This window comes from Scyliorhinus canicula, chromosome 13, assembly GCF_902713615.1.
Source record: "Scyliorhinus canicula chromosome 13, sScyCan1.1, whole genome shotgun sequence".
Classification (NCBI taxonomy): domain Eukaryota; kingdom Metazoa; phylum Chordata; class Chondrichthyes; order Carcharhiniformes; family Scyliorhinidae; genus Scyliorhinus; species Scyliorhinus canicula.
In genome coordinates, this window is record NC_052158.1 from 26,827,452 (window position 1) to 26,849,135 (window position 21,684).

The 21,684-nt window shown below is 49.0% G+C and overlaps 1 protein-coding gene across 3 annotated transcripts; it reads right to left on the bottom strand.

Annotated features, from left to right (window-relative positions):
• Positions 1-982: 982 nt before the first annotated feature.
• On the bottom strand, positions 983-20,973 carry ppp1r11 (protein phosphatase 1, regulatory (inhibitor) subunit 11). Of its 3 annotated transcripts, XM_038816332.1 has the most exons (5): positions 20,888-20,937; positions 5,579-5,752; positions 4,644-4,836; positions 3,748-3,856; positions 983-1,449 (listed from the first exon to the last, which is right to left on the bottom strand). In XM_038816332.1, the coding sequence occupies exons 3-5, from the start codon at positions 4,737-4,739 to the stop codon at positions 1,253-1,255; spliced, it is 402 nt and encodes a 133-aa protein (XP_038672260.1). In that variant the 5' UTR covers positions 4,740-4,836; positions 5,579-5,752; positions 20,888-20,937; the 3' UTR covers positions 983-1,252. The 3 variants fall into 3 exon arrangements, with proteins under 3 accessions (XP_038672260.1, XP_038672258.1, XP_038672259.1); XM_038816330.1 differs by lacking the exon at positions 5,579-5,752 and having other exon boundaries at positions 20,888-20,973; XM_038816331.1 differs by lacking the exon at positions 20,888-20,937 and having other exon boundaries at positions 5,579-5,884.
• Positions 20,974-21,684: the final 711 nt, after the last annotated feature.

Consider the following 21,684-nt stretch of genomic DNA (forward strand, 5'->3'; position numbering starts at 1 on the left):
ACCCAGAGGCGTGCACCCCATGCACAGACCCAGAGAGGCACACACACACACACATCTACAGATCCAGAGAGGCACACACACACACACACACACACAGACACCGCCACACACCCACGCAGTGAAAGAGCCACACATATGCCGTACTTAACCCACCCTCATCTATGGATCCTATAGTGCAGCACGGTGGCACAGTGGTTAGCACTGCTGCCTCACGATGCCGGGCTCCCAGGTTCGATCCCGGCTCTGGGTCACTCTCCATGTGGAGTTTGCACATTCTCCCCGCGTTCGTGTGGGTTTCACCCCCAGAACCCAAAGATGTGCAGGTTAGGTGGATTGGCCATGTTACATTGCCCCTTAATTGGAAAACATGAATTGGGTACTATAAATTTATAAAAGAAAATCTATGGATCCTATAAAACCTGGACAGTGACCCTCACCCTATTTTTAAAAACAAATTTAGAGTACCCAATTCATTTTTTCCAATTAAGGGGCAATTTAGCTTAGCCAATCCACCTAACCAGCACATCGTTGGGTTGTGGGGGCAAAAACCACACAAACACGGGGAGAATGTGCAAACTCACACAGGACAGTGACCCAGAGCCGGGATTGAACCTGGGACCTCGGCGCCGTGAGGCAGCAGTGCTAACCACTACGCCACCGTGCTGCCCCTGACTCTCGCTCTATTAACCACGTTCTACCCACCTGCCAGTGGCTGTACTGTTCTAGCTGACATGCCAGACTCGATGCATGTGCCTGTGCTGTGTTTGGCAGCCCAGTCAGCTCACACTGTGTTTTGGTGGCGCAGCGATTTGTTTCTGCCCGTCTCTCGCCCCGATTCCTAATGTATTTGAGATTATCTATCGTGCAAACCCGATTGGCGGGTCTCAAGTCGTGGCCCGTGCGCCGCATGCACCCTCCCGGGGATTCGCAGCAAATGGCAAAAATGGTTCCCGTTTAAATAAATTTACAAATGCCATAGAAATTTACAGATCTAGAATTTCCTTTAAAAAAAAACACCTCTCCTCGTAAAGAAAAGCAAATATCACAATTGTTTGAGAACCTTCAGTTAGCATGTCCAGTTACGGAGACGAGGGTCAGGCGGTGGGCAGGAGAGGGAGGTGGAGGGGTTGGGGAGGGGGGAAACAGTGTGTACAGGGGATGCCACATCAGGGGAGAGGCACATCATCCCACCCCTCTTCCTTTCCCCCCCCACCCTGGGCTTCAATGGTTCCAGCTCCCCCTTCCTGACCCTTCAGTTTTCTGGTGGCTGACTGAGTCCGTGATTCGAGTTCTGAGCATCGTGGTTGTGGTCCGCGGGATGTGGGGCGTCGCCTGAAAACGGTTTCTTGTGGCCCCTGACACAGTGAGCGTTGCCACAGCCGCCATCGTCATCCTCGCTCTCCGATGAGCTCTCACCAAAGGCCCTCGGCTTCTCATAGATGCAGCAGCCTGGAAACAGGAAGGGAAATTTAGTGAAGACGGCAAGAGAGAGAGAGAGAGAGAGAGAGACAAGGCGAGGGACAGAGAGGGCGAGGGAGAGGGAGGGTGAGAGAGTCAATGGAAAAAGAGAGGGGAGAGAGAGGGGGAAGAGAGAGAGAGAGAGGGGGGAAGAGAGAGAGGGGGGAAGAGAGAGAGAGAGGGGGGAAGAGAGAGAGAGAGGGGGGACGAGAGAGAGAGAGGGGGGAAGAGAGAGAGAGAGGGGGGAAGAGAGAGAGAGAGGGGGGAAGAGAGAGAGAGAGGGGGGAAGAGAGAGAGAGAGGGGGGAAGAGAGAGAGAGAGGGGGGAAGAGAGAGAGAGGGGGGAAGAGAGAGAGAGGGGGGAAGAGAGAGAGAGGGGGGAAGAGAGAGAGGGGGAAGAGAGAGAGGGGGAAGAGAGAGAGGGGGGGAAGAGAGAGAGGGGGGAAGAGAGAGAGGGGGGAAGAGAGAGAGGGGGGAAGAGAGAGAGGGGGGAAGAGAGAGAGGGGGGAAGAGAGAGAGGGGGGAAGAGAGAGAGGGGGAAGAGAGAGAGGGGGAAGAGAGAGAGGGGGGAAGAGAGAGAGGGGGAAGAGAGAGAGGGGGGAAGAGAGAGAGGGGGAAGAGAGAGAGGGGGAAGAGAGAGAGGGGGAAGAGAGAGAGGGGGAAGAGAGAGAGGGGGAAGAGAGAGAGGGGGAAGAGAGAGAGGGGGAAGAGAGAGAGGGGGAAGAGAGAGAGGGGGAAGAGAGAGAGGGGAAGAGAGAGGGGGAAGAGAGAGAGGGGGAAGAGAGAGAGGGGAAGAGAGAGAGGGGGAAGAGAGAGAGGGGGAAGAGAGAGGGGGGAAGAGAGAGGGGGGAAGAGAGAGGGGGGGGAGAGAGAGGGGGAAGAGAGAGGGGGGAAGAGAGAGAGAGAGAGGGGGAAGAGAGAGAGAGGGGGAAGAGAGGGGGAAGAGAGAGAGGGAGGGAGAGAGAGGGGGGGAGCGAGAGAGAGGGGGGCGAGCGAGAGAGAGGGGGCGAGCGAGAGAGAGGGGGCGAAGAGAGAGAGAGGGGGCGAAGAGAGAGAGAGAGGGGAGAGGGAGAGAGAGAGAGAGAGAGAGAGAGAGAGAGAGAGTACTGAGTATTTTGGACAGGTAAGGGTATAAACTTCTTCAAAACCAAAGCAAGGTTATGCTAAAATTTAGAGTTCCAATTACATTTTTTCCCAATTAAAGGGCAATTTAGCGTGGCCAATCCACTTAGCCTGCACATCTTTGGATTGTGGGGGCCAAACCCACACAAACACAGAGAATGTGCAAACTCCACACGGATAGTGACCCAGAGCCGGTATCGAACCTGGGACCTCAGTGCTGCGAGGCAGCAGTGCTAACCACTGCACCCCCGTGCTGCCCCTTCACTAGACTTTTCATTCCAGATTGTTCTAGAATTAATATTTCACCGTCTGCAGTGGCGGTGTTTGAACCTGGAACCCCAGAGCAGTACTCTGGCTCTCTGGATTACTAGCCCAGTGACAACACCACTCTCTTGTGTGAGCAAGCACCCTGGTTCGAGAGTGCTGCGTCTCAGATTGCTCCGAACAGGAGGAGGCCAATCAGCCCATTGTGCCTCTGAAAGTGCTGCCCAGTTAGTCCTGGATGGACAGCAGCTGTTCAAGATGGCCGCTCACCACCACCATCTTATTTAGGGTAACAATGAGGGGTGGGAATTCAACGCTGGCCTTTCCAGCCATGCCATAGTCCATTAGAAAAAATGGCAGCACAAGTGGATATCACAGTGGCTTCACAGTGCCAGGGTCCCAGTTTCGATTCCCGGCTTGGGTCACTGTCTGTGCGGAGTCTGCACGTTCTCCCCGTGTGTGCGTGGGTTTCCTCCGGGTACTTCGGTTTCCTCCCACAGTCCAAAGACGTGCAGGTTAGGTAGATTGGCTATGAAAAATTGCCCTTAGTGTCCAAAAGGTTACGAGGGGTTATTGGGTTACGGGGATAGGGAGGAAGTGAGGGCTTAAGTGGGTCGGTGCACTCGATGGGCCGAATGGCCTCCTTCTGCACTGTACGTTCTATGTATGTTCTATGTTAAAGAAAAATAGTCCCATTATCCTTTCAAGTGTTTACCCAATTACAGAATCTGCTTCTACTGCCGTTTCAGGCAGAACATTCCAGATCATCCCGTCAGAAGGAAAATCTTCATCTTGCCTCTGGCACAATTGCCACAATAGAATTAGTGCGGCATTTCTGGTGCAAAGGCCCGAATCGTTGCCTCTGGAGCAGCATCTTTCGACACCTTGCAATCGTGCCACTTACACTTGGAGGAGCGACGGCCCAGGTGCTCATTGTCCACGGTGTCGCTCGTCCACTCCACCTTCTTGTTGGTTTTCCGTTTCCTCAGTCTGATCGTAATGCTGCGATTTTCCTGTTAAAAAAAACAAGCAGGGGGTTGGGGGCGTACCATCACTGTTGTATCAAGAAGTGGTGAAAGAAAAGCAAGAATTAGCAACCCTCACAAACACCAGTCGCTGGGGGGGGGGGGGGGGGGAGAGAAGAAGGTGGCGGGGTGGGGGGGGGGGGGGGGGGGGGGGTGTCACACCAGCCTCAGGGTCGGAAGAATGTGGATCTAATTCCACTCTGGAGTCACCAACATAAAATCCTGCTCAACACGCCCAATGCGGAGGGGGGCACAGTGGTGCAGTGGTTCGAGCTACTGCCTCACAAGGCCGAGGGCCCCGGAATTCGATCCCGCCCTTGGGTCACTGTCTATGTGGAGTTTGCACATTCTCCCCGTGTTTGCGTGGGTTTCGCCCCCACAATCCAAAGATGTGTAGAGTAGGTGGATTGGCCACGCGAAATTGCCCCTTAATTAGAAAAAATAATTGGCTACTCTACATTTATATTAAAAAAATGAAATTAAAACCTTTCTTTCTGGGTTGCACCTGCTAAATAGGAGTGTCTGTCTCGGCCATGACTGTCCAGGCTCTGCGCTCACCAGTGACTTGTCCAGGATGGAGGTTCACACATCTGGTTCTGTGGTGCCCTAAGCCTGAGCGAACAATCATTAAAACTGATCAGCCAGTCATTCGTCACACTGCCTTTGGCGGGGCCTTGCTGCTGCTGCTGCTGTGCGCAAACTAGCTGCTCCCACGTTTGTGACAGCGACCAGATTTTTGGCATTGTGCGTGTGGCTGAAGAAAGAAAGCACTCACCGTGTCCGCTGGCGGGTTTCCATCCACCGTCTCGGTGACGGTAGAGGACGCGCTCGCTGCCTCCGCCATTGCGCTGCGCTCGATCTCTCGCTCCATTCAAGCTCTCAGCTGGGGAGGGGGGGATGGGGGAATGGAGGGGGAGCGGCGGGCAGGGCTGAATTCGGCACTGAAGAGACTCTGGCAAAGTTGAACCCTGTAAAAGAGACACAGAGGGAAAGACGCAACACACTGAGCCAACCTCAATGGGAAATGGGTGTCTGGATCTGAACGCAGGCTTCAAATTGATCACGTGCACAGAACATAATGCAATTATCAGGCAGACAAGCCGTTAAAAAATAAAGTCAGCCATGTTACCATTTGGAATGAGCAGCTCTCTTGTGTGCAGTGATTATACTTACTGCAGGGAATCAGCTGAGTTTACTTCTACACCCACCCCCCTCTCTCTGCCATTGGAGGACCTATTCGATCAGCAATCTAGTAAGCGTCTGCACTAAAATTCATTGCACATTGATGAACTCTTCAATAAAAGGTTTTGACTTCCCTCAGCTCAGCCCGTGAATTTAACATTCAGCTTGCCAATCTTTTTTTTTTCCTTCTTTTTATAAATTTAGAGTACCCAATTGTATATTTTTTCCAATTAAGGGGCAATTTAGCGCGGCCAATCCACCTTCCCTGCACATCTTTGGGTTGTGGGGGTGAAACCCACGCAGACATGGGGAGAATGTGCAAACTCCACACGGACAGTGACCCAGGATTCGAACCCAGGTCCTCAGCGCCACAGTCCCAGTGCTAACCACTGCACCACATGCCGCCCCAGCTTGCCGTTCTAGTCCGAATAATTAATAATTAACAATCAGTCTCTCTCTCTCTCTTTATAATACCATTATCCATTTATAGGATCATATGTTGCATTTTAGTTTATGAGCGACTATTACCTCCAAGTTAAGAAAGACACCAGGGCAGACCTTCCACTCTCAACATCCCAAGGACATAGGAATTAGTGGGAGTTGACCACTCGGCCCATCGAGTCTGCTCTGCTATCCAATACGATCATTGCTGATTCCACCTCAGCTCCACTTTCGCACCCACTCATCCTTTCCATCGATTCCCTGAATGAACAAAAAAAAACGCCTGCCCAGACTGACATATACTGGAAGGCGGAGCATCCGTGACACTCTGCGCTAGAGGATTCCAAAGCTTTTCAAAAATAAATTTAGAGGGCCCAATTCTTTTTTTCCCAATTAAGGAGCAATTTAGCGCGGCCAATCCACCTACCCTGCACATCTTTGGGGAGAATGTGCAAACGCCACACGGACAGTGACCCAGAGCCGGGATAGAACCCGAGCCCTCAGCGCTGTGAGGCAGCTGTGTTAACCACTATGCCACCGTGCCGCCAAGGTTCAAGAGGCTGAATGCCTCCTCCTGTTCCTCCCAGGCAATGGGAAGCAGGAGCGGGATAGCCTCCTTCGATCCCGGGAGGCCGTTGGTCGTTTCTGGTAGCTCCGTGGTGGCCTCCAGGTGCTGGCTCGGGGTTTGCCAGACGAACCCGGGCCCTCGGCGTCGTGAGGCAGCAGTGCTAACCACTGCGCCCCGATTCCAAAGCTTCATAATCCCTGCCCCACTGAAAGCATTTCTCTTCATCTCCGCACCTTGTCCCTAGACTGTGTGTCCCCAGCATTCCAGGTCTGCCAGTCAGAAGAAAGAAAAACAACCTCTCCCATCTCAAGCACCTTTCAGCATCTTCTAGTTTCAATAAGCTCAACTCTCAAGGCAGCATCAACCCAATTTACTTTGCACGTCATCACAGGGCAACCTTCCCACCACAGAGAGCCTTCACTGTCACAAAACTGGGGGCAAACGGAGCGGATTTTCCGAGGGGTGCTTCAAGCTTACGTTCAAACAGATCTGCCTAAATTTGCCACCCGGTACAAATGTGCAGCATATTTGCTTATTTATTTTCATCCACATTAAAATATGTATTTGAGAGCGACAGCCCCTGCCGTAGTTTTATCATTGCAACTGAAAATTGATTAATAAAACGTCACACCCTTATTCAAAAGAGAGGGAGGCAGAATGTAGGAAATTACAGATCAGTTCATTTAACATCTGTTGTTGGGAAACCGTTAGAATCCATTATTAAGGAAGTAATATCAGGACATTTGGACAGTCAAAGCACTATCCATCAGAGTCAGCATGGTTTTATGAAGGGCAAATCATATTTGACTAATCTGTTAGAATTCTTTGAAGATGTAACAAGCAAAGTGGATAATGGGGATCCTGTAGATGTAGTATATCTGGACTTGCGGATAGCATTTGATAAGGTGCCGCACAGAAGGTTAGTTCACAAGGTGAGGTCACAGGGTTTAGGGGTAATTTATTAGCTTGGATAGAAGATTGGCTGACAGACAAGAGACAGAGTGTCGGGATAAATGGGTCTTTTTCTGGATGGCAAGATGCAACTATTGAGGTGCCACAGATCATAAGGACAGTACAGCACAGAAGAGGCCCTTTGGCCCTCATAGAGACTGGATGAGTTGTGGTTGTTTTCTTTGAAACAGAGAAGGCTGAGGGCCAGATTAAGGTGTATAATATTATGAAGACCAACAGGTTTGTTTCAAATCAGTAACTTTCGGAGCACTGCTCCTTCCTCAGGTAAATCCTCTTGGCACAACATCGAGGGCCAGGTTCGGTTCTTGGGCCCCAGCTATTTACAATCTATATTAACGACTTGGATACAGGGATAGGAGGTTCAATGGTTAAATTAGCAGATGACACAAAAATAGGTGAGACAGTAAGTTGCAATGGGGAAATAAGAACCTTACAAATACATAGAGACAGCGGGCCAAAATGTGGCAGATGGAGTTTAACCTGGATAAGTGTGAGCTCATACATTTTGGTCAGAAAAATGGGACGGCAACTTATTATCGAAATGGGGAGACACTTCGGTGTGCTCTGATGCAGAGGGATCTGGGTGTACTCATGCATGAGTCACAGAAAACTAGCATACGGGTGCAGCAGGTAATAAAGAAAGCAAATGGAATGTTGCCATTTATATCAAAAGGAATAGAGTATAAAGGTCAGGAAGTGTTGTTGCAACTATGCAAGGCCTTGGTGAGACTGCACCTGGAGTATTGTGCACAGTTTTGGTCCCCTTATTTGAGGGAAGATGCAGGGGCATTGGACGCAGTTCAGAGGAGGTTCATTAGATTGATTCCAGAGATGCAGGCTTTTTCAGAGATTGAACAGTTTAGGCCTATACTCTCTAGAGTTTAGAAGAATGAGGGGAGATCAAATTTGGTGTATAGGATGGTAAATGGTGTGGATGAAGTAGACATGGAGCGGATGCTTCCTATTGTGGGGCATTCTAAAATGTGAGGTCGTAGACTAAGGATAGAAGGTTGCAAATTGAAAACAGATGAGGAGAAACTACTTCTCTCAAAGGGCTGTGATCTGGGGAATTTGCTACCCCAGAGTGCGGTGGATGCTGGGACAGTGAGTAAATTTGAGGAGTTAGACAGATTTTTTAAATTAACAAAAAATAAAGAAAAGTACAGCACAGGAACAGGCCCTTCGGGCCTCCAAGCCGGTGCCAACCATGCTGCCCGTCTAAACTAAAGTATTCTGCACTTCCGGGGTCCGTATCCCTCTATTCCCATTAGTAATAGGTTGAAGGGCTTGAGGATAGTGCAGTTGAGGCCATGATGAGATCAGCCATGATCGTATTGAAGGATGGAGCAGGATAGAGGCGCTAAACTGCCTACTCCTGATCCTAGCTCTAAGAAAGAACCCCACAACACAAAGATGTGCAGGGTAGGTGGATTGGCCACACTAAATTGCCCCTTAATTGGAAAAAAAATAATTGGGTACGCTAAATTTTTAAAAACACAACTCGCGACACTTCCGGTGGCGGCTATGAAGGAGTAAGTCGCACATTTGGTGGCTCCCGCTCGGGTCGGACTGTTGGACCTTTTCCCCGATTTTCCACCAGACTTGAATTGTAAAACTGATGACAGAGGCAATTGTGTACTGAATTCCCACATCGGTGCATGGAGAGGAGGACTAGAAGTGCTCGTAAAGGCAGAAACAGAAAGGCAGAGAAGGTTTGGGCTGAAGCTGCAGTAGGAGACAGCATGGCGGAGGACCGGACCTCTGGTTTGTCGACCCAGCAGCCTACGGAGCAGCTGATCTAAGTTATTCAGAAAGGCTTTGCTAAGCAGAAACGGGACTGCTTGGACCCGATAAAAGAGTCAATTGGGCGGCTGGAGATTAGATTGGATGCCCAAGATCAGGCGATCCAGAAGGTAGAGAAGGCGCTGGCTGAGCGGGAGGAACATCAAACTGCGGTGGAGTTGGAGGTGGGGATGCTGAGAGACCAGCAGAAGAAGCTCCTGGAGAAGGTGGAGGATCTAGAGAATAGGTCCCGCCGGCAGAACCTGAGAATCGTTGGGTACCTGGAGGGGTCCGAAGGAGCGGACGCTAGGGCATACATAGCAGACATGTTTGAGAAGTTGCCTGGGATGGGGCATTCTCCCGACCCTTGGGGATGGACTGGGCTCACAGAGCACTTGCGAGGAAGCCAGGAATGGGAGACCCCCCCCGAAGGAGCGGACGCTGGGGTATACATCGCCGCCAGGGAGAACAGTTTCTCACTATCCACTCTGTCCAGGCCCTTCATGATTTTGAACACAAATCCCCTCTCAACCTTCTCTTCTCCAATCTATCTATGGAACTGAAGTCTGTCATTCCTAAAAAAACATTCTAATAGCACCCTGTCAAAAACAAGGGGTGAATAACCTAGTTTTAAAATTGCTGACTTAAAAAGGACACTGTTAGTTTTACTGGTGTACTTGGTCAGTGCCTTAGTAACATGCAAAAACTTCTAAATCACGGCTACATGCCTTGAGAAATTGATTTGGAGAGCTCCTCAAACAGCCCTGTGAGGAAAATGCACCACCCTCGTTATTTCAAATCAGGAGGGCGAGGTGGGCTTCGGGCAAGGTCATTTGTAAACCGGGTTAAAGATCACAGAGACCAAGTTTGACAGCGATGGAACTTGCAATGAAAAGTCCCCCATTGCTTTCACAGAGTCTGCCAATAAAACAGCGCCAACCAGCAAAGGGTTTTTGGACAAATGTCTTGATATTTTTCTACTCAAATGTCCAATATCAGCTTTGCTGATGGGTTCGACAGCATTAACTACATTGGGTGACAGCATGTCAAATGGGTTTCCCATCTTGTGGCATTTGTTGGCCCTCACACCGATTAACCCGTGGCTCAGAGAGTAATTCAGTGATCATTCCCTGGTGAGACGGTGGCACAGCGGCATTGTCACTAGACTATTAATCTACTCGTCCGCCACAGTAGGAGCATCTTTCCAGTGGCGTTTTCATTCGTCAGTTGTTCAGAATTATAAACGATGTGGAGATGCCGGCGTTGGACTGGGGTGAGCACAGTAAGAAGTCTTACAACACCAGGTTAAAGTCCAACAGGTTTGTTTCAAACACGAGCTTTCAGAGCACTGCTCCTTCCTCAGGTGAATGAAGTATAAAGTATTACTTTAAACATTCCCCATTGCTGATTTATAATCATACATTTTACGATGTGGTTACTAATTGACTCAATCTCATTGCACAACACTGGATCTAAAAATAACCTATTCCCGAGTCATTTCCTTGTCTCAGTGTTGATGGAAAACTGCTTAAATGCATTCCGCAAACTCGTCCTCCAAGCTGTAATTTGCCGATTTGGTTTGCCGAGCGTTTGTGAAGTTTAAAGTTTATCGCATTGCCCTTGTTACAATGCTCCTCTCATTTCCTGCCTAACACTGCGGTCACTCGCCAGGGTCCTGTGAATACCTCCCGCCTGAGCTTTCTTCCCGACGTTATTTCACAGCTCCACATTCCGGATTTTCTGAACTGTGATCCTTTCTCGCGACCGTCTTTAGCTCGCTCTTTATCGCCATCACCTCCTCCCACCTTCAATTTTCCCGTCTTTTCTAAGAACACTTAGCTCTCAATCTTGGTCACCCTGTAACCATCTCTCGATAATGCATAGGAATTAGGAGTAGGCTACTCGGCCTCTCGAGCTTGCTCTGCCATTTAATAGGATCATGGCTGGTCTGACTGTAACCGTAATCCCACATTCCTGCCTACCTCCCCCCTCTAGTTAATTAAGAATCTATCCACCTCTGCATTAAAAATATTCAAAGACAGGGCAGCACGGTGGCGCAGTGGGTTAGCACTGCAGCCTCACAGCGCTGAGGTCCCAGGTTCGATCCCGGCTCTGGGTCACTGTCTGTGTGGTGTTTGCATGGATTTCGCCGCCACAACCCAAAAAAAAATGCAAGCTTAGGTGGATTGGCCACGCTAAATTGCCCCTTAATTGGAAAAAAATGAATTGGGTAGTCTAAATTTATTTTTTAAAAATTCAAAGACTCTGCCTCCACTGTCTTTTGAAGAAGAGTGTTCCCCAAGACTCATGACCCTTTGAGAGAAAATTCTCCTCATTTGTCTTAAATGGGTGACCCTTTATTTTTAAACAGTGACCCTTAGTTCTAGATTCTTCCACGAGAGGAAATATCCTCTCCACATCAACCAAGACCCCTCAGATCTTACATGTTTCAATCAAGTCACCTCAGATTCTTCTGAGCTTCAGTAGATACAAACCTGGCCTGGCCAACCTTTCCTCATAAGACCTCCCATTCCAGCTAACAGTTTGGTAAACCTTCTCTGAATTGCTTGCAACACATTTACATCCTTCCTTAAATAGGGTGACCAGTACTATATACAATACTCCAGATGTGGTCTCACTAATCCTGCAGTACTGAGGGAGTGCTGCAGTGCCAGAGATGCTGTACTGAAAAGCAAAGAACAAAGAACAATACAGCACGGGAACAGGCCCTTTGGCCCTACAAGCCTGTACCGGTCATGATACCAACCTTTGCCGAAAGCCTCAGCACTTCCTTGTGCCGTATCCCTCTATACCCATCCTATCCATGTATTTGTCAAGATGCCCTTTGAACGCCATTAATGTATCTGCTTCCACAACCCCCCCACCCCGGCAGCACATTCCATACTCAACACCCTCTGGGTAAAAAAACCCTTCCTCGCAAATCTCCTCTCAACGTTGCCCCACAGATCTTAAACCTATGCCCCCTGGTGACTGACCCTTCCACCCTGGGAAAGCGTGCCTGCCCATCCACTCTACCCATGCCCCTCAATCTTGTAGACATCTATCAGGTCACCCCCTCAACCTCTGTCTTTCTAGACCAAAGCCTGCAATTTGTGCCATTGACTCATCCATCGTGTTACACATGCGCTCACTCAGATGTTTTTATTATAGTTTTCCCTGAGCCCGGTTATTGTGGTTAAATTCTCTGGAGCTTCCTGCCACCATCAGGTAGATCCTCCCCAAATGGCAGCTCTGCTCTACAGCCTTGATTTCCCACTCTAGTATTTCAATTTGCTCTCATTTTCAAGTCCAGAAATGGGATTTGAATTCGGAACCTTCCGAATCAAGAGGCATTTGGGAAGACGAGAATGCTGTCCCTGGAGAGTCGGCTGTGGTTCAGTTGCTAGCTCTCTCGTCTCGGAGTCAGGAGGTTTCAGGTTAATAGCCTGCTCCAGCACTTAAGCATATAACTGAAGGCCTACCCTCAGGATCTTGGATGTTTTAATCAAGTCGCCTCCCATTCCAGCGATCAGTCTGGTAAACCTTCTCTGGACTGTTTCCAAAGCATTTACATTCTTCCTCAAATCAGGTGACCACAACGCTCCAGATGCGGTCTCACTAATGCCTGCACTGCCGGAGGTGCTGGCTTTCGACCATAGAACAGTACAGCACAGAACAGGCCCTTCGGCCCTCGATGTTGTGCCGGAGCTGTTAAACCGAGGCCAGCTGGGTGTGAAAGATCCCATGGCTAAAACAAGAGTCGGGGAGATCTCCCTGGTGTGCCTGGACAATATTGACCCCCATTAACAACATACAGTGCAGAAGGAGGCCATTCGGCCCATCGAGTCTGCACCAACCCACTCAAGCCCTCACTTCCACCCTATCCCCGTAACCCATCTAACCTTTTTGGACACCAAGGGCAATTTATCATGGCCAATCCACCTAACCTATACGTCTTTGGACTGTGGGAGGAAACCGGAGCACCCGGAAGACACCCACACAGACACGGGGGGAACGTACAGACAGTGACCCAGTGGGGAATCGAACCTGGAACCCTGGCGCTGTGAAGCCACAGTGCTATCCACTGTGTTACCGTGCTGCCCACCACAAAGACAGATTATCTGGTCATTAAAACATTGCTGTTTATGGGAGCTTGCTGTGCACAAATTGGTGCTGCGTTTCAGACATTAAAACAGTGACCATATTTCAAAAAGTACTTCAGTGGCTGAGATATCTGGTGGCCATGATAGGTTCTATATAAATGCAGGTCTATCTTTCTCACCTGAACCCGCTCTCCTCCTTATAAGGCCATGGCCAGGAGGCTGATCCCTTCCTGGTTCATGTGGTGCCTGCTCCAGTGGAACAGCTCCTTCTTTCCCCAGTACTGGTGCCAGTGGCCCCTGGATTGAAATCCCTTGCCCCCTCAAACCACTCTTTTTTTTTTTATAAATTTAGATTAGCCAATTATTTTTTCCAATTAAGGGGCAATTTAGCATGGCCAATCCACCTACTCTGCACATTTTTGGGTTGTGGGGGCGAAACCCACGCAGACACGGGGAGAATGTGCAAACTCCACACGGACAGTGACCCAGAGCCGGGATCGAACCTGGGACCTCAGCGCCGTGAGGCCCTCAAACCACTCTTGCTCGGGTGTTGAATGAATACCTCATCGATCTTCACTCAGGAGAAGGAGGACGTATTCAGGAAATGGACCTTGAGCAGTTTGACACAGGAAGTGAGGAGGTATTGGAGGCATTCACGGGCTTAAAAATAGACAAATCCCAGGCCCGGGTGAATTGCTGCTGTAGGAAGCCAGGAAGAAAATTGCAAGAGCTCTGACGCAAGTTTTTAATTCCTCTCTGGCCAGGGGGGAAGTGCCAGAGAGTTAAACTCCACTGGTGAAGAACAGCTAATGTTGTTCCACTTACCAAGAAGGGTAGTAGTTATAAACTCGGGAATTACAGACCGGTGAGTCTAATGTCTGCGGTAGGGAAACTATTGGAGAAAATTCTGAAGGAGAGAATTAATCTCCACTTGGAAAGGTGTGGGTTGATGAGGGTTAGTCAGCATGGCTTTGTCAGAGGGAGGTCATGCCGAACAAATTTGGTAATTTTTTGATAAAGTGACCAGGTGTGTGGATGAAGATACTGCAGTTGATGTAGTTTATAGGGATTTTTCCAAAGCCTTTGACAAGGTCCCACATGAGAGACGGATCGAGAAGGTTGAAGCACAAGGAATTTCAGGAAACTTGGTGAGATGGATCCGAAATTAGTAATAGGACACAAAGGGTGGTGGTAGGAGGCTGTTTGTAGGCCGGTGACCAGCAAGGTACCACAGGGGTCAGTGTTGGATCCCAGTTGTTAAGGGCCTCAGTTTAATGTTGGGGGAAGGTTGTTAATTGGGGCTCTTGTGCATTTATTGCGTTCTTTTTGCATTGTAACTTGAATTAACTGTTTTATATTATTTTGTTTATAATGAAACATTTTCAATAAAAATATTCTTTAAAAAGTGAAGAAAAGGGTGGGTTACAGGAAGATTTAGATGGGTTGGTCAGATGGGCAGAGCAGTGGCAGATGATGTTTAACCCTGATAAGTGCGAGGTGATGCACTTTGGAAGATGAAACAGGACAAGGGAGTATGTAATGAATGGCAGGACACTAGGAAGCTCAGAGTAACAGATGGAACTTGGGGTACTTGTTCACAGATCCCTGAAGGTGACAGAGCAGGTGAATAGGGTACTTAAGAACGTATATGGACAAGACTTCCGGTGACAGCCATGGAGTAAGTGGTCGCATATTTGGCAGCACGCGCTCTGTGTTTTTTTGGTCCTTTTCTCCATTTGCTGGGCGGATGTTTTGGTGGGAAAAGGTATAGAGGTGACTGAGGAGAGTTAAACTCCACTGATGGCGCTGGTGGATGGATCCACGGAGCAGAAGTGGGTCGAGAAGAAGGGAGCAGGTGGAACAAGAGAATCGTCATGCGCCACAGGTCAAGATGGCGGAGGGTAAAGGGCCAGCCCTGCCTTCCCAGTGGTCAACGGAGCAGCTGGTGGACTTCTTAAATGAGAAGTTCGGCCGGCAGGGGAGGGAAGCGCAGGAGGACCTGGCCAAGGTGGTGGAAGCACTAAAAGCGGGGATCGATCGGGTGGAGCAGAGGCTGGGGTCCCAGAGCCAGGCAATTCAAAAATTGGAGGAGGCAGTGGGGGAGCACGAGGAGGAGCTTACCTCATTGGCTGAGATCAGAATGATGCGGGAGACCCAGAAGCGACTAAAGGAGAAGGTGGATGATCTGGAGAACCACTCCCAGAGACAAAACTGAAGAATCATGAGGATGGCAGAGGGCATCGAGGGAGCAGACACTGACTCATATGTAGCCACGACGGTGGAGCAGTTGTTGGGGAAGGGGCCGTCGCCCGGCCCCTGGAGATCGACCAGGCGCATACGGCATTGATGAGGAAGCCCAGGCGAATGAGCCGCTGAGGGCGATGGTGTTGCAGCTCCACCGATTCCTCGACAAGGGGAAGATATTGTGGTGGGCAAGCTAGATGAGGAGGTGCACCTGGGAAAGCAATGAAGTCCGGGGTACCACAACTGGGCGCGGAACTGGCAAAGAGGAGAGCCGGGTTCAATCGGGTGAAGGCGGCCGTTTTTAAGGAGGGGGTGAAGTTTGGGATGCTACACCTGGCCCGCCTCTGGGTGACCTACAACAGCTGGGAACATTATTTTGGGACACCAGAGGAGGAGGTGGAATTTTTAAGAAACAATGGACTGGCAGGAGAGGGAGGACAGAGGTGGTGTGAGGAGGTGTTGGTTTTCTCTGCCTCTTTTGCTTTTGTTGCCTTTTGTTTGTTGGTTATGGGAGAACCTCTCTTTGAGAGGTCTTGTTGGGTTCTGTGGCGGGATCATGGAGGGTGAGTGCATCTTTTTCTTATTTTATTGTTGTTTGTGCTATGGAGGTGTTGTGAGCGGGGTGGGGGTGCGTGGAAGGGGAATCAGTGGGGGGATGAGGTTTAAGTGCCATGGGCGGGGGCTGCCAGGCTAGCTGGGCGGGCTAGTTAATGGGAGCGCAGTGGGGGGTGGTGGCCAGGTGGTTAGCGGAGCAGAGGGGAATGGAGTTGTTGTTTTATTTAGGGGAGGTGAGGCTGCTGACAAAGGTGTGGCTGCAATGGTGCAATAAGAAAGAAGGTGGTGACGCTGGGCACCCGAGGGTGGCCTGGAGGACCGCGTGACACGGGCTGCGGGCTAGCTCAAGAAGGAATGTAGTTGGTTGGCAGGGAAGGTGGGTGGTCACATGGAATATGAGAAGGCTAAATGGGCCAGTCAAACGGTCGCATGTGTTCGCGCGCTCAAGGAGCTTGAAGGCGGACGTGGCCTTTTTGCAAGAAATGCATTTGAAGATCAGACTAGGCTAAGGAAAGGGTGGGTAGGGCAAGTCTTTCATTCAGGATTAGATTATGAAGACGCGGGGGGTGGTCGGTGCTGACAAACAAACATGGCTTTCGAGTTGGGGAATATTGTGGCAGATTCGGGAGGAAGGTTCGTGATTGTGAGTGCGAAGCTGGAGGGGATGCCAGTGGTCTTGGTGAACGTCGATGCCCCAAACAGGGATAGAACATAGAACATAGAACAGTACAGCACAGAACAGGCCCTTCGGCCCTCGATGTTGTGCCGAGCAATGATCACCCCACTCAAACCCACGCATCCTATACCCGTAACCCAACAACCCCCCCTTAACCTTACTTTTTGGGACACTACGGGCAATTTAGCATGGCCAATCCACCTAACCCGCACATCTTTGGACTGTGGGAGGAAACCGGAGTACCCGGAGGAAACCCACGCACACACGGGGAGGATGTGCAGACTCCACACAGACAGTGACCCAGCCGGGAATCAAACCTGGGACCCTGGAGCTGTGAAGCATTGATGCTAACCACCATGCTACCGTGCTCCCCTTAATGATGCGGAGTTTATGAGGTGAGTGCTGTGGAACATCCCGGACCTGGACTCTTACCGACTGATCGTGGGAGGGGATTTGGGCTACACCGTAGGACAAGGCAGGGTGCCCATTCTCTCCATTGCTTTTTGCCGTGGTAACAGAGCCATTGGCAATGAGGTTTAAGAGCAGCAAGGAGTTGGAGAGAAAATGTGCACGGGCCGGGGGGAATGCCGGTGTGGATCCTCACGGTGTGGATCCTCACAAACGTCTATATATGCTCATAATTTAATTCCAGTCTCATTCAATTAATTCACTGGGTTTATTTTAAAGCAACTTAGTTAAAGGAGCAGCTCCTTCCCCCTCTGCACGGGTTCTGAGATTCTCACTCAGTTACTGCTGCAACCTACAGTTACTCTTCAGTGTGGGATTGAACAGGAAGTGCCAGCTTCAGTCTGAGGTAGTGACCAGGGCGGAGATGGAACTAGGGACCTGACAACACAGGGGTGATAGAGGAATGACAGTGCTCAGTAGAGCTCAGTATCATATGCATACTTGGAGTAGATCACACGTGGGAGGTGATGGTGTCAAAGGGAAGCATTCCATTGGTTACAATCTAGGACTTGGAGTCGCAGGACGGGATTTTGGGATCACAAACTCCAAGACCAGACTTTAACAGCTCCAAGTCCCCTTAAACGTCCGTGGGTTTTTAAATGTCTGTTAGAACATACATAGAACAGTACAGCACAGAACAGGCCCTTGGTGGGTATGGTTTGATCATTTTCTGAAGCCAGATTTCTGTCGCAACCACAGCCTCTAAAAAGGTGGGACAGGGAAGCAGGAAGAGAATAGAGCATTAACAGAACATAGGAACTGAAGGAGGGAGCCCCTTCAACACCTCCAGCCATTCAATTAAACAGTCCAGACCATATCTAATCTGTATTCAACTCAACACTCCATTACCTTGACTGGCTTTAATTTCTATCCTAAACGGCTTGACTAGTTTAAAGATGGTGCCTCTGAGATAACTGCATTCAGCTAATTCTGGCCTCTCCATCACCAGGATTATAATCGCTCCACCATTAAGGGCCGTGCCTTCAGCTGCCTGGGTCCCAAGCTCTGGTATTCCCTTCCTAAACCCTTCTGCCATGCTTCCTTTCAGACACTCCTTAAATCCTACCTCTCTGATCAAACTTCTCAGTCATCTGCCCTATTAGGTGGCTTGGTGCTAAATACTGTAAGACAACACTTCAATGAAGTGACTGTTATTGTTTTATTATGTGGAAGAGCTATATAAATATGAATAGCTCCGAGGACCCGGTCCGATCCCAGCCCTGGGTCACTGCCCGTGTGGAGTTTGCACATTCTCCCCGTGTTTGCGTGGGTTTCGCCCCCACAACCCAAAGGTGTGCAGGGTAGGTGGATTGGCTACGCTAAACAGTCCCTTAATTGGAAAAATAAATAAATATGAATAGCTGTCGCTATCACCTGTTTCTCCTAGTTGAGGAGCGGTCCCTCTCTATCCACCCAGCGAACATTTCCTTATTTCTTTTTAAAATTGTCGTGGGATTACAAACCATCTTTATGTAACGCTTCTTCAGAACGGAACCCTCTGATTCCTTTTTTTTTTTTTAAATTTAGTGCACCCAATTCATTTTTTCCAATTAAGGGGCAACTTAGCGTGGCCAATCCACCTAGCGTGGCCAATCCACCAGTGCTAACCCACTGCGCCACCGTGCTGCCGTAGCACCCTCCAAGCTTAATTATTGAAACATTAAAGATCCTGAGGGGATTTGTCAGGGCGGATACCAGGAGGATGCTTCCGCTTTTGGGAGTGACGAGACAGGGAATTTATTTTCTCTCAACGGGACGCTACTCCGTGGAATTCTCGTTCCCCCAGAAAGGCGTGGAGGCTGGGCCACTGAATATACTCAAGGCTAGCTGGAGTCTTGATAGACAAGAGAGTCAAGGGTTATCAGGGGACAGCAGACAACAAAGTTTGAGACCATAGCCAAATCTTATATGAATGGCAGAGCTGGCACAAAGGGCCTATTCTAGCTCCCAAATCCAATTTTCCTACATCCTTTCTGAGATGTGCTGCCCAAAAGAGAGGTATTATCCCATCATGCGGTTTACAGGTAAAATATATATTACCTGTTACTGTTTTAGTAATCGCAGAATGATACAACACAGAAGGAAGCCCTTTTGGCCCCTTGTGCCACTCTTCGAAATAACAATCCAATTAGTTCCACTCCACCCCTCTTTACCCATAGCCTTGCAAGTATTGACAGTTTCCTATTGAAAGTTACTACTGAATCTACTTCCATCGCCGTTTCGCACAGCACGTTCCAGATCACAACTGGCTGCATTGAATAAAACTGTTTCCCTCATGCGGCACAGTAGTTAGCATTGCTGTCTCATAGTGCCAGGAACCTAGGTTCTATTCTGGCCTCGGGTAACTATCTGTGTGGAGTCTACACTTTCTCCCCGTGTCTGCGTGGGTTTCCTCCGGGTGCTCCGGTTTCCTCTCTAAGTCCATAGATGTGCAGGTTACGTCGATTGGCTATTAGTGTCCAAAAGATGTGCGATTTGGGTGGGGGTTTCAGGGATGGGCCTAGGTAGGGTGTTCTTTCAGAGAATCAGTGCAGACTCTATAGTTCGAATGACCTCCTTCTGCACTGTAACGATTCTGTGTTGCATCTCAACTCTGTGTCTACTTCTTACCGACCTTTCTGCCACGGAAAACTGTTAATTCTTAAGCTCAAAACCTTTTTGTGCTTCTGTCAAAACGCCCACTAACCATCGCTGCTCCCGTAGAACAGCCCCAGCTTCTCCAATCTCTCCCGTATTAACTGAAGTCCTTTATCCCTAGTACCATCTCAATAAATCTTTTCGACACTCTCTCTTCAGATCTTGACAGCACACCTGAAGTGTGGTGCCCGGAATCAGCTACAACTTTCCAGTTGGGGTCTAACTGTTTTAGTTTAAATAAGGCAGAACATAAATGACTTTGAACCCTCTATCTATAAAGCTGTATATCCCATCTGCTTTTTAATTTTTTAATACTTTTTTCAACTTATCCTGCCACCTTCAAAGATTTGCCTAGGTACATTGCCCTCTGTTCCTACAATCCCCTTTACCATTCAGTTTGTATTGCCTCTTCTCAGTCTTCCTACTAAAGTGTGTCACTTCATACTTCTCTGCATTCATTGCGCTTGCCACGTAACTGCTCATGTCACCAATCTACATCCTCCTGAATTTCCCACTTTTAAAAAAACCACATTTTCGAGATTCACGCCATCTGCAAACTTTGAGATGGTGCATTTTCACCCAAACCCAGGTGATTAATACTATCAAAAAGAGCAGTGGCTCCAATACCAACTCCTGAGTATTTCCAGACCTGAAAACAACCGCTCGTCGCTACTCTCTGCTCTCCGTTATTTCACCAATTCTGTATCCACACTGCCACTGTTTATTTCTTCCCACGAGCTTTGCTTTTGCTAACACACCGATTACATGGTGCTTTTATCAAAACGCCGATCCAAAGTGCTCATCGATCGGATTATGGGCATCAACCTCCTCTGCTCATTCCAAGAACCTTAATCAGGTTTGTCAAACAGGCAGTTACAGCGCATAAATCAAGTCACATTAATCAATTTATGTGCTGCTTCTATGGTACACATTATATTGCACAATAATTATATCAATACTGACTACGGTATAACATAATATATATTCTCCCCTGTAAATTCATGCCAGCTGATCCTCTCAATTGTACAATGTATGTATACTGGTTGGATCATACCATTACATTAATTTACAGGCTATGTTAACTATGTATTGCCTGCAGCTGTTTATAGAATTAGTCTTGTTATGGAATTATACAAATTTACGAGAATATGTATTGTTATAGATTGCTTTTCTCTATTATTAAGTGTACCATATTGCAGCATTATTTGTCGTCGTCCCCCCCCCCCCCCCGTTTTAAAATGCATGTTAGTTTAATTATAGCATTCCTAAATTTACAGGAGACAATATATATTAATGTATGTACGACTTGTCCCTCTCGAGCACAATGTAAATTATGTTACAGTTTGCTATATTCGTTTACGGGCGACAATGTCTATTCATGCATTTATTACCTGTGCCCCACTCACAGCGCCTCCATCTTCCAGACGTTTCCCTGTACTCTGGCCCCCATCTAATTCCTCCGGCTCTATTTCCGGTTCCGCCTGGTGTTACACCTTTCCGGAGTCCCCACCCACCGGCGCCATCTTTGATGCAGGTCTTGCAGGGGGAGAGTCACGTGGACCGCGCGACTCCAGTTGCGGAAGAGGGAACAGGCCCGGCCGCCATGTTTGAGGCAGGAAAAACGACTACGGCCACACGAGTCTCTGGCGCCGACTGCCTTTGCTAATTCACAAAGTTCATGTAGGATGGGGGGAGTGGGACTCATGAGGTTCGCTTCCAGGAAAGGGCTAAAAATAATCTCCTCAAATGGGCCAGTATATATATTTTTTATTAATTTACTTGATGTGGGCGTCGCTGGTTGGGCCAGCATTTATTGCCCATCCCTAGTTGCCCTTCAGAAGATGCTGGTGAGTTGCCTACTTGAACAGCTGAAGTCCTTGAGGAGTAGGTGTACCCACTGTGCTGTTAGGGGGGGGGCTTTGTCCCAGCGATAGCGAAGGAATGGCGATACATTTCCAAGTCAGAGGGCAGCACGGTGGCACAGTAGTTAGCACAGCTGCCTCACGGTGCCAAGGTCCCAGGTTCGATCCCGGCTCTGGGTCACTGTCCTTGTGGAGTTTGCACATCCTCCCCGTCTTTGCATGGGTTTCGCCCCCATAACCCAAAGATCATAGAACATAGAACAGCACAGAACAGGCCCTTCGGCCCTCGATGTTGTGCCCAGAGGATTCACCTGAGGAAGGAGCCG

What these genes read in the sequence shown, in the direction of transcription:
- ppp1r11 (XM_038816330.1), bottom strand. Translation starts at nt 4,739, where the DNA reads ATGGAGCGAGAGATCGAGCGCAGCGCAATGGCGGAGGCAGCGAGCGCG. An exon ending in GAAACCCGCCAGCGGACACG is followed by an intron (nt 3,857 to 4,643) that starts GTGAGTGCTTTC and finishes TTTTTTTAACAG; the next exon opens with GAAAATCGCAGCATTACGAT. An exon ending in GGGCCGTCGCTCCTCCAAGT is followed by an intron (nt 1,450 to 3,747) that starts GTAAGTGGCACG and finishes TCCTGTTTCCAG; the next exon opens with GCTGCTGCATCTATGAGAAG.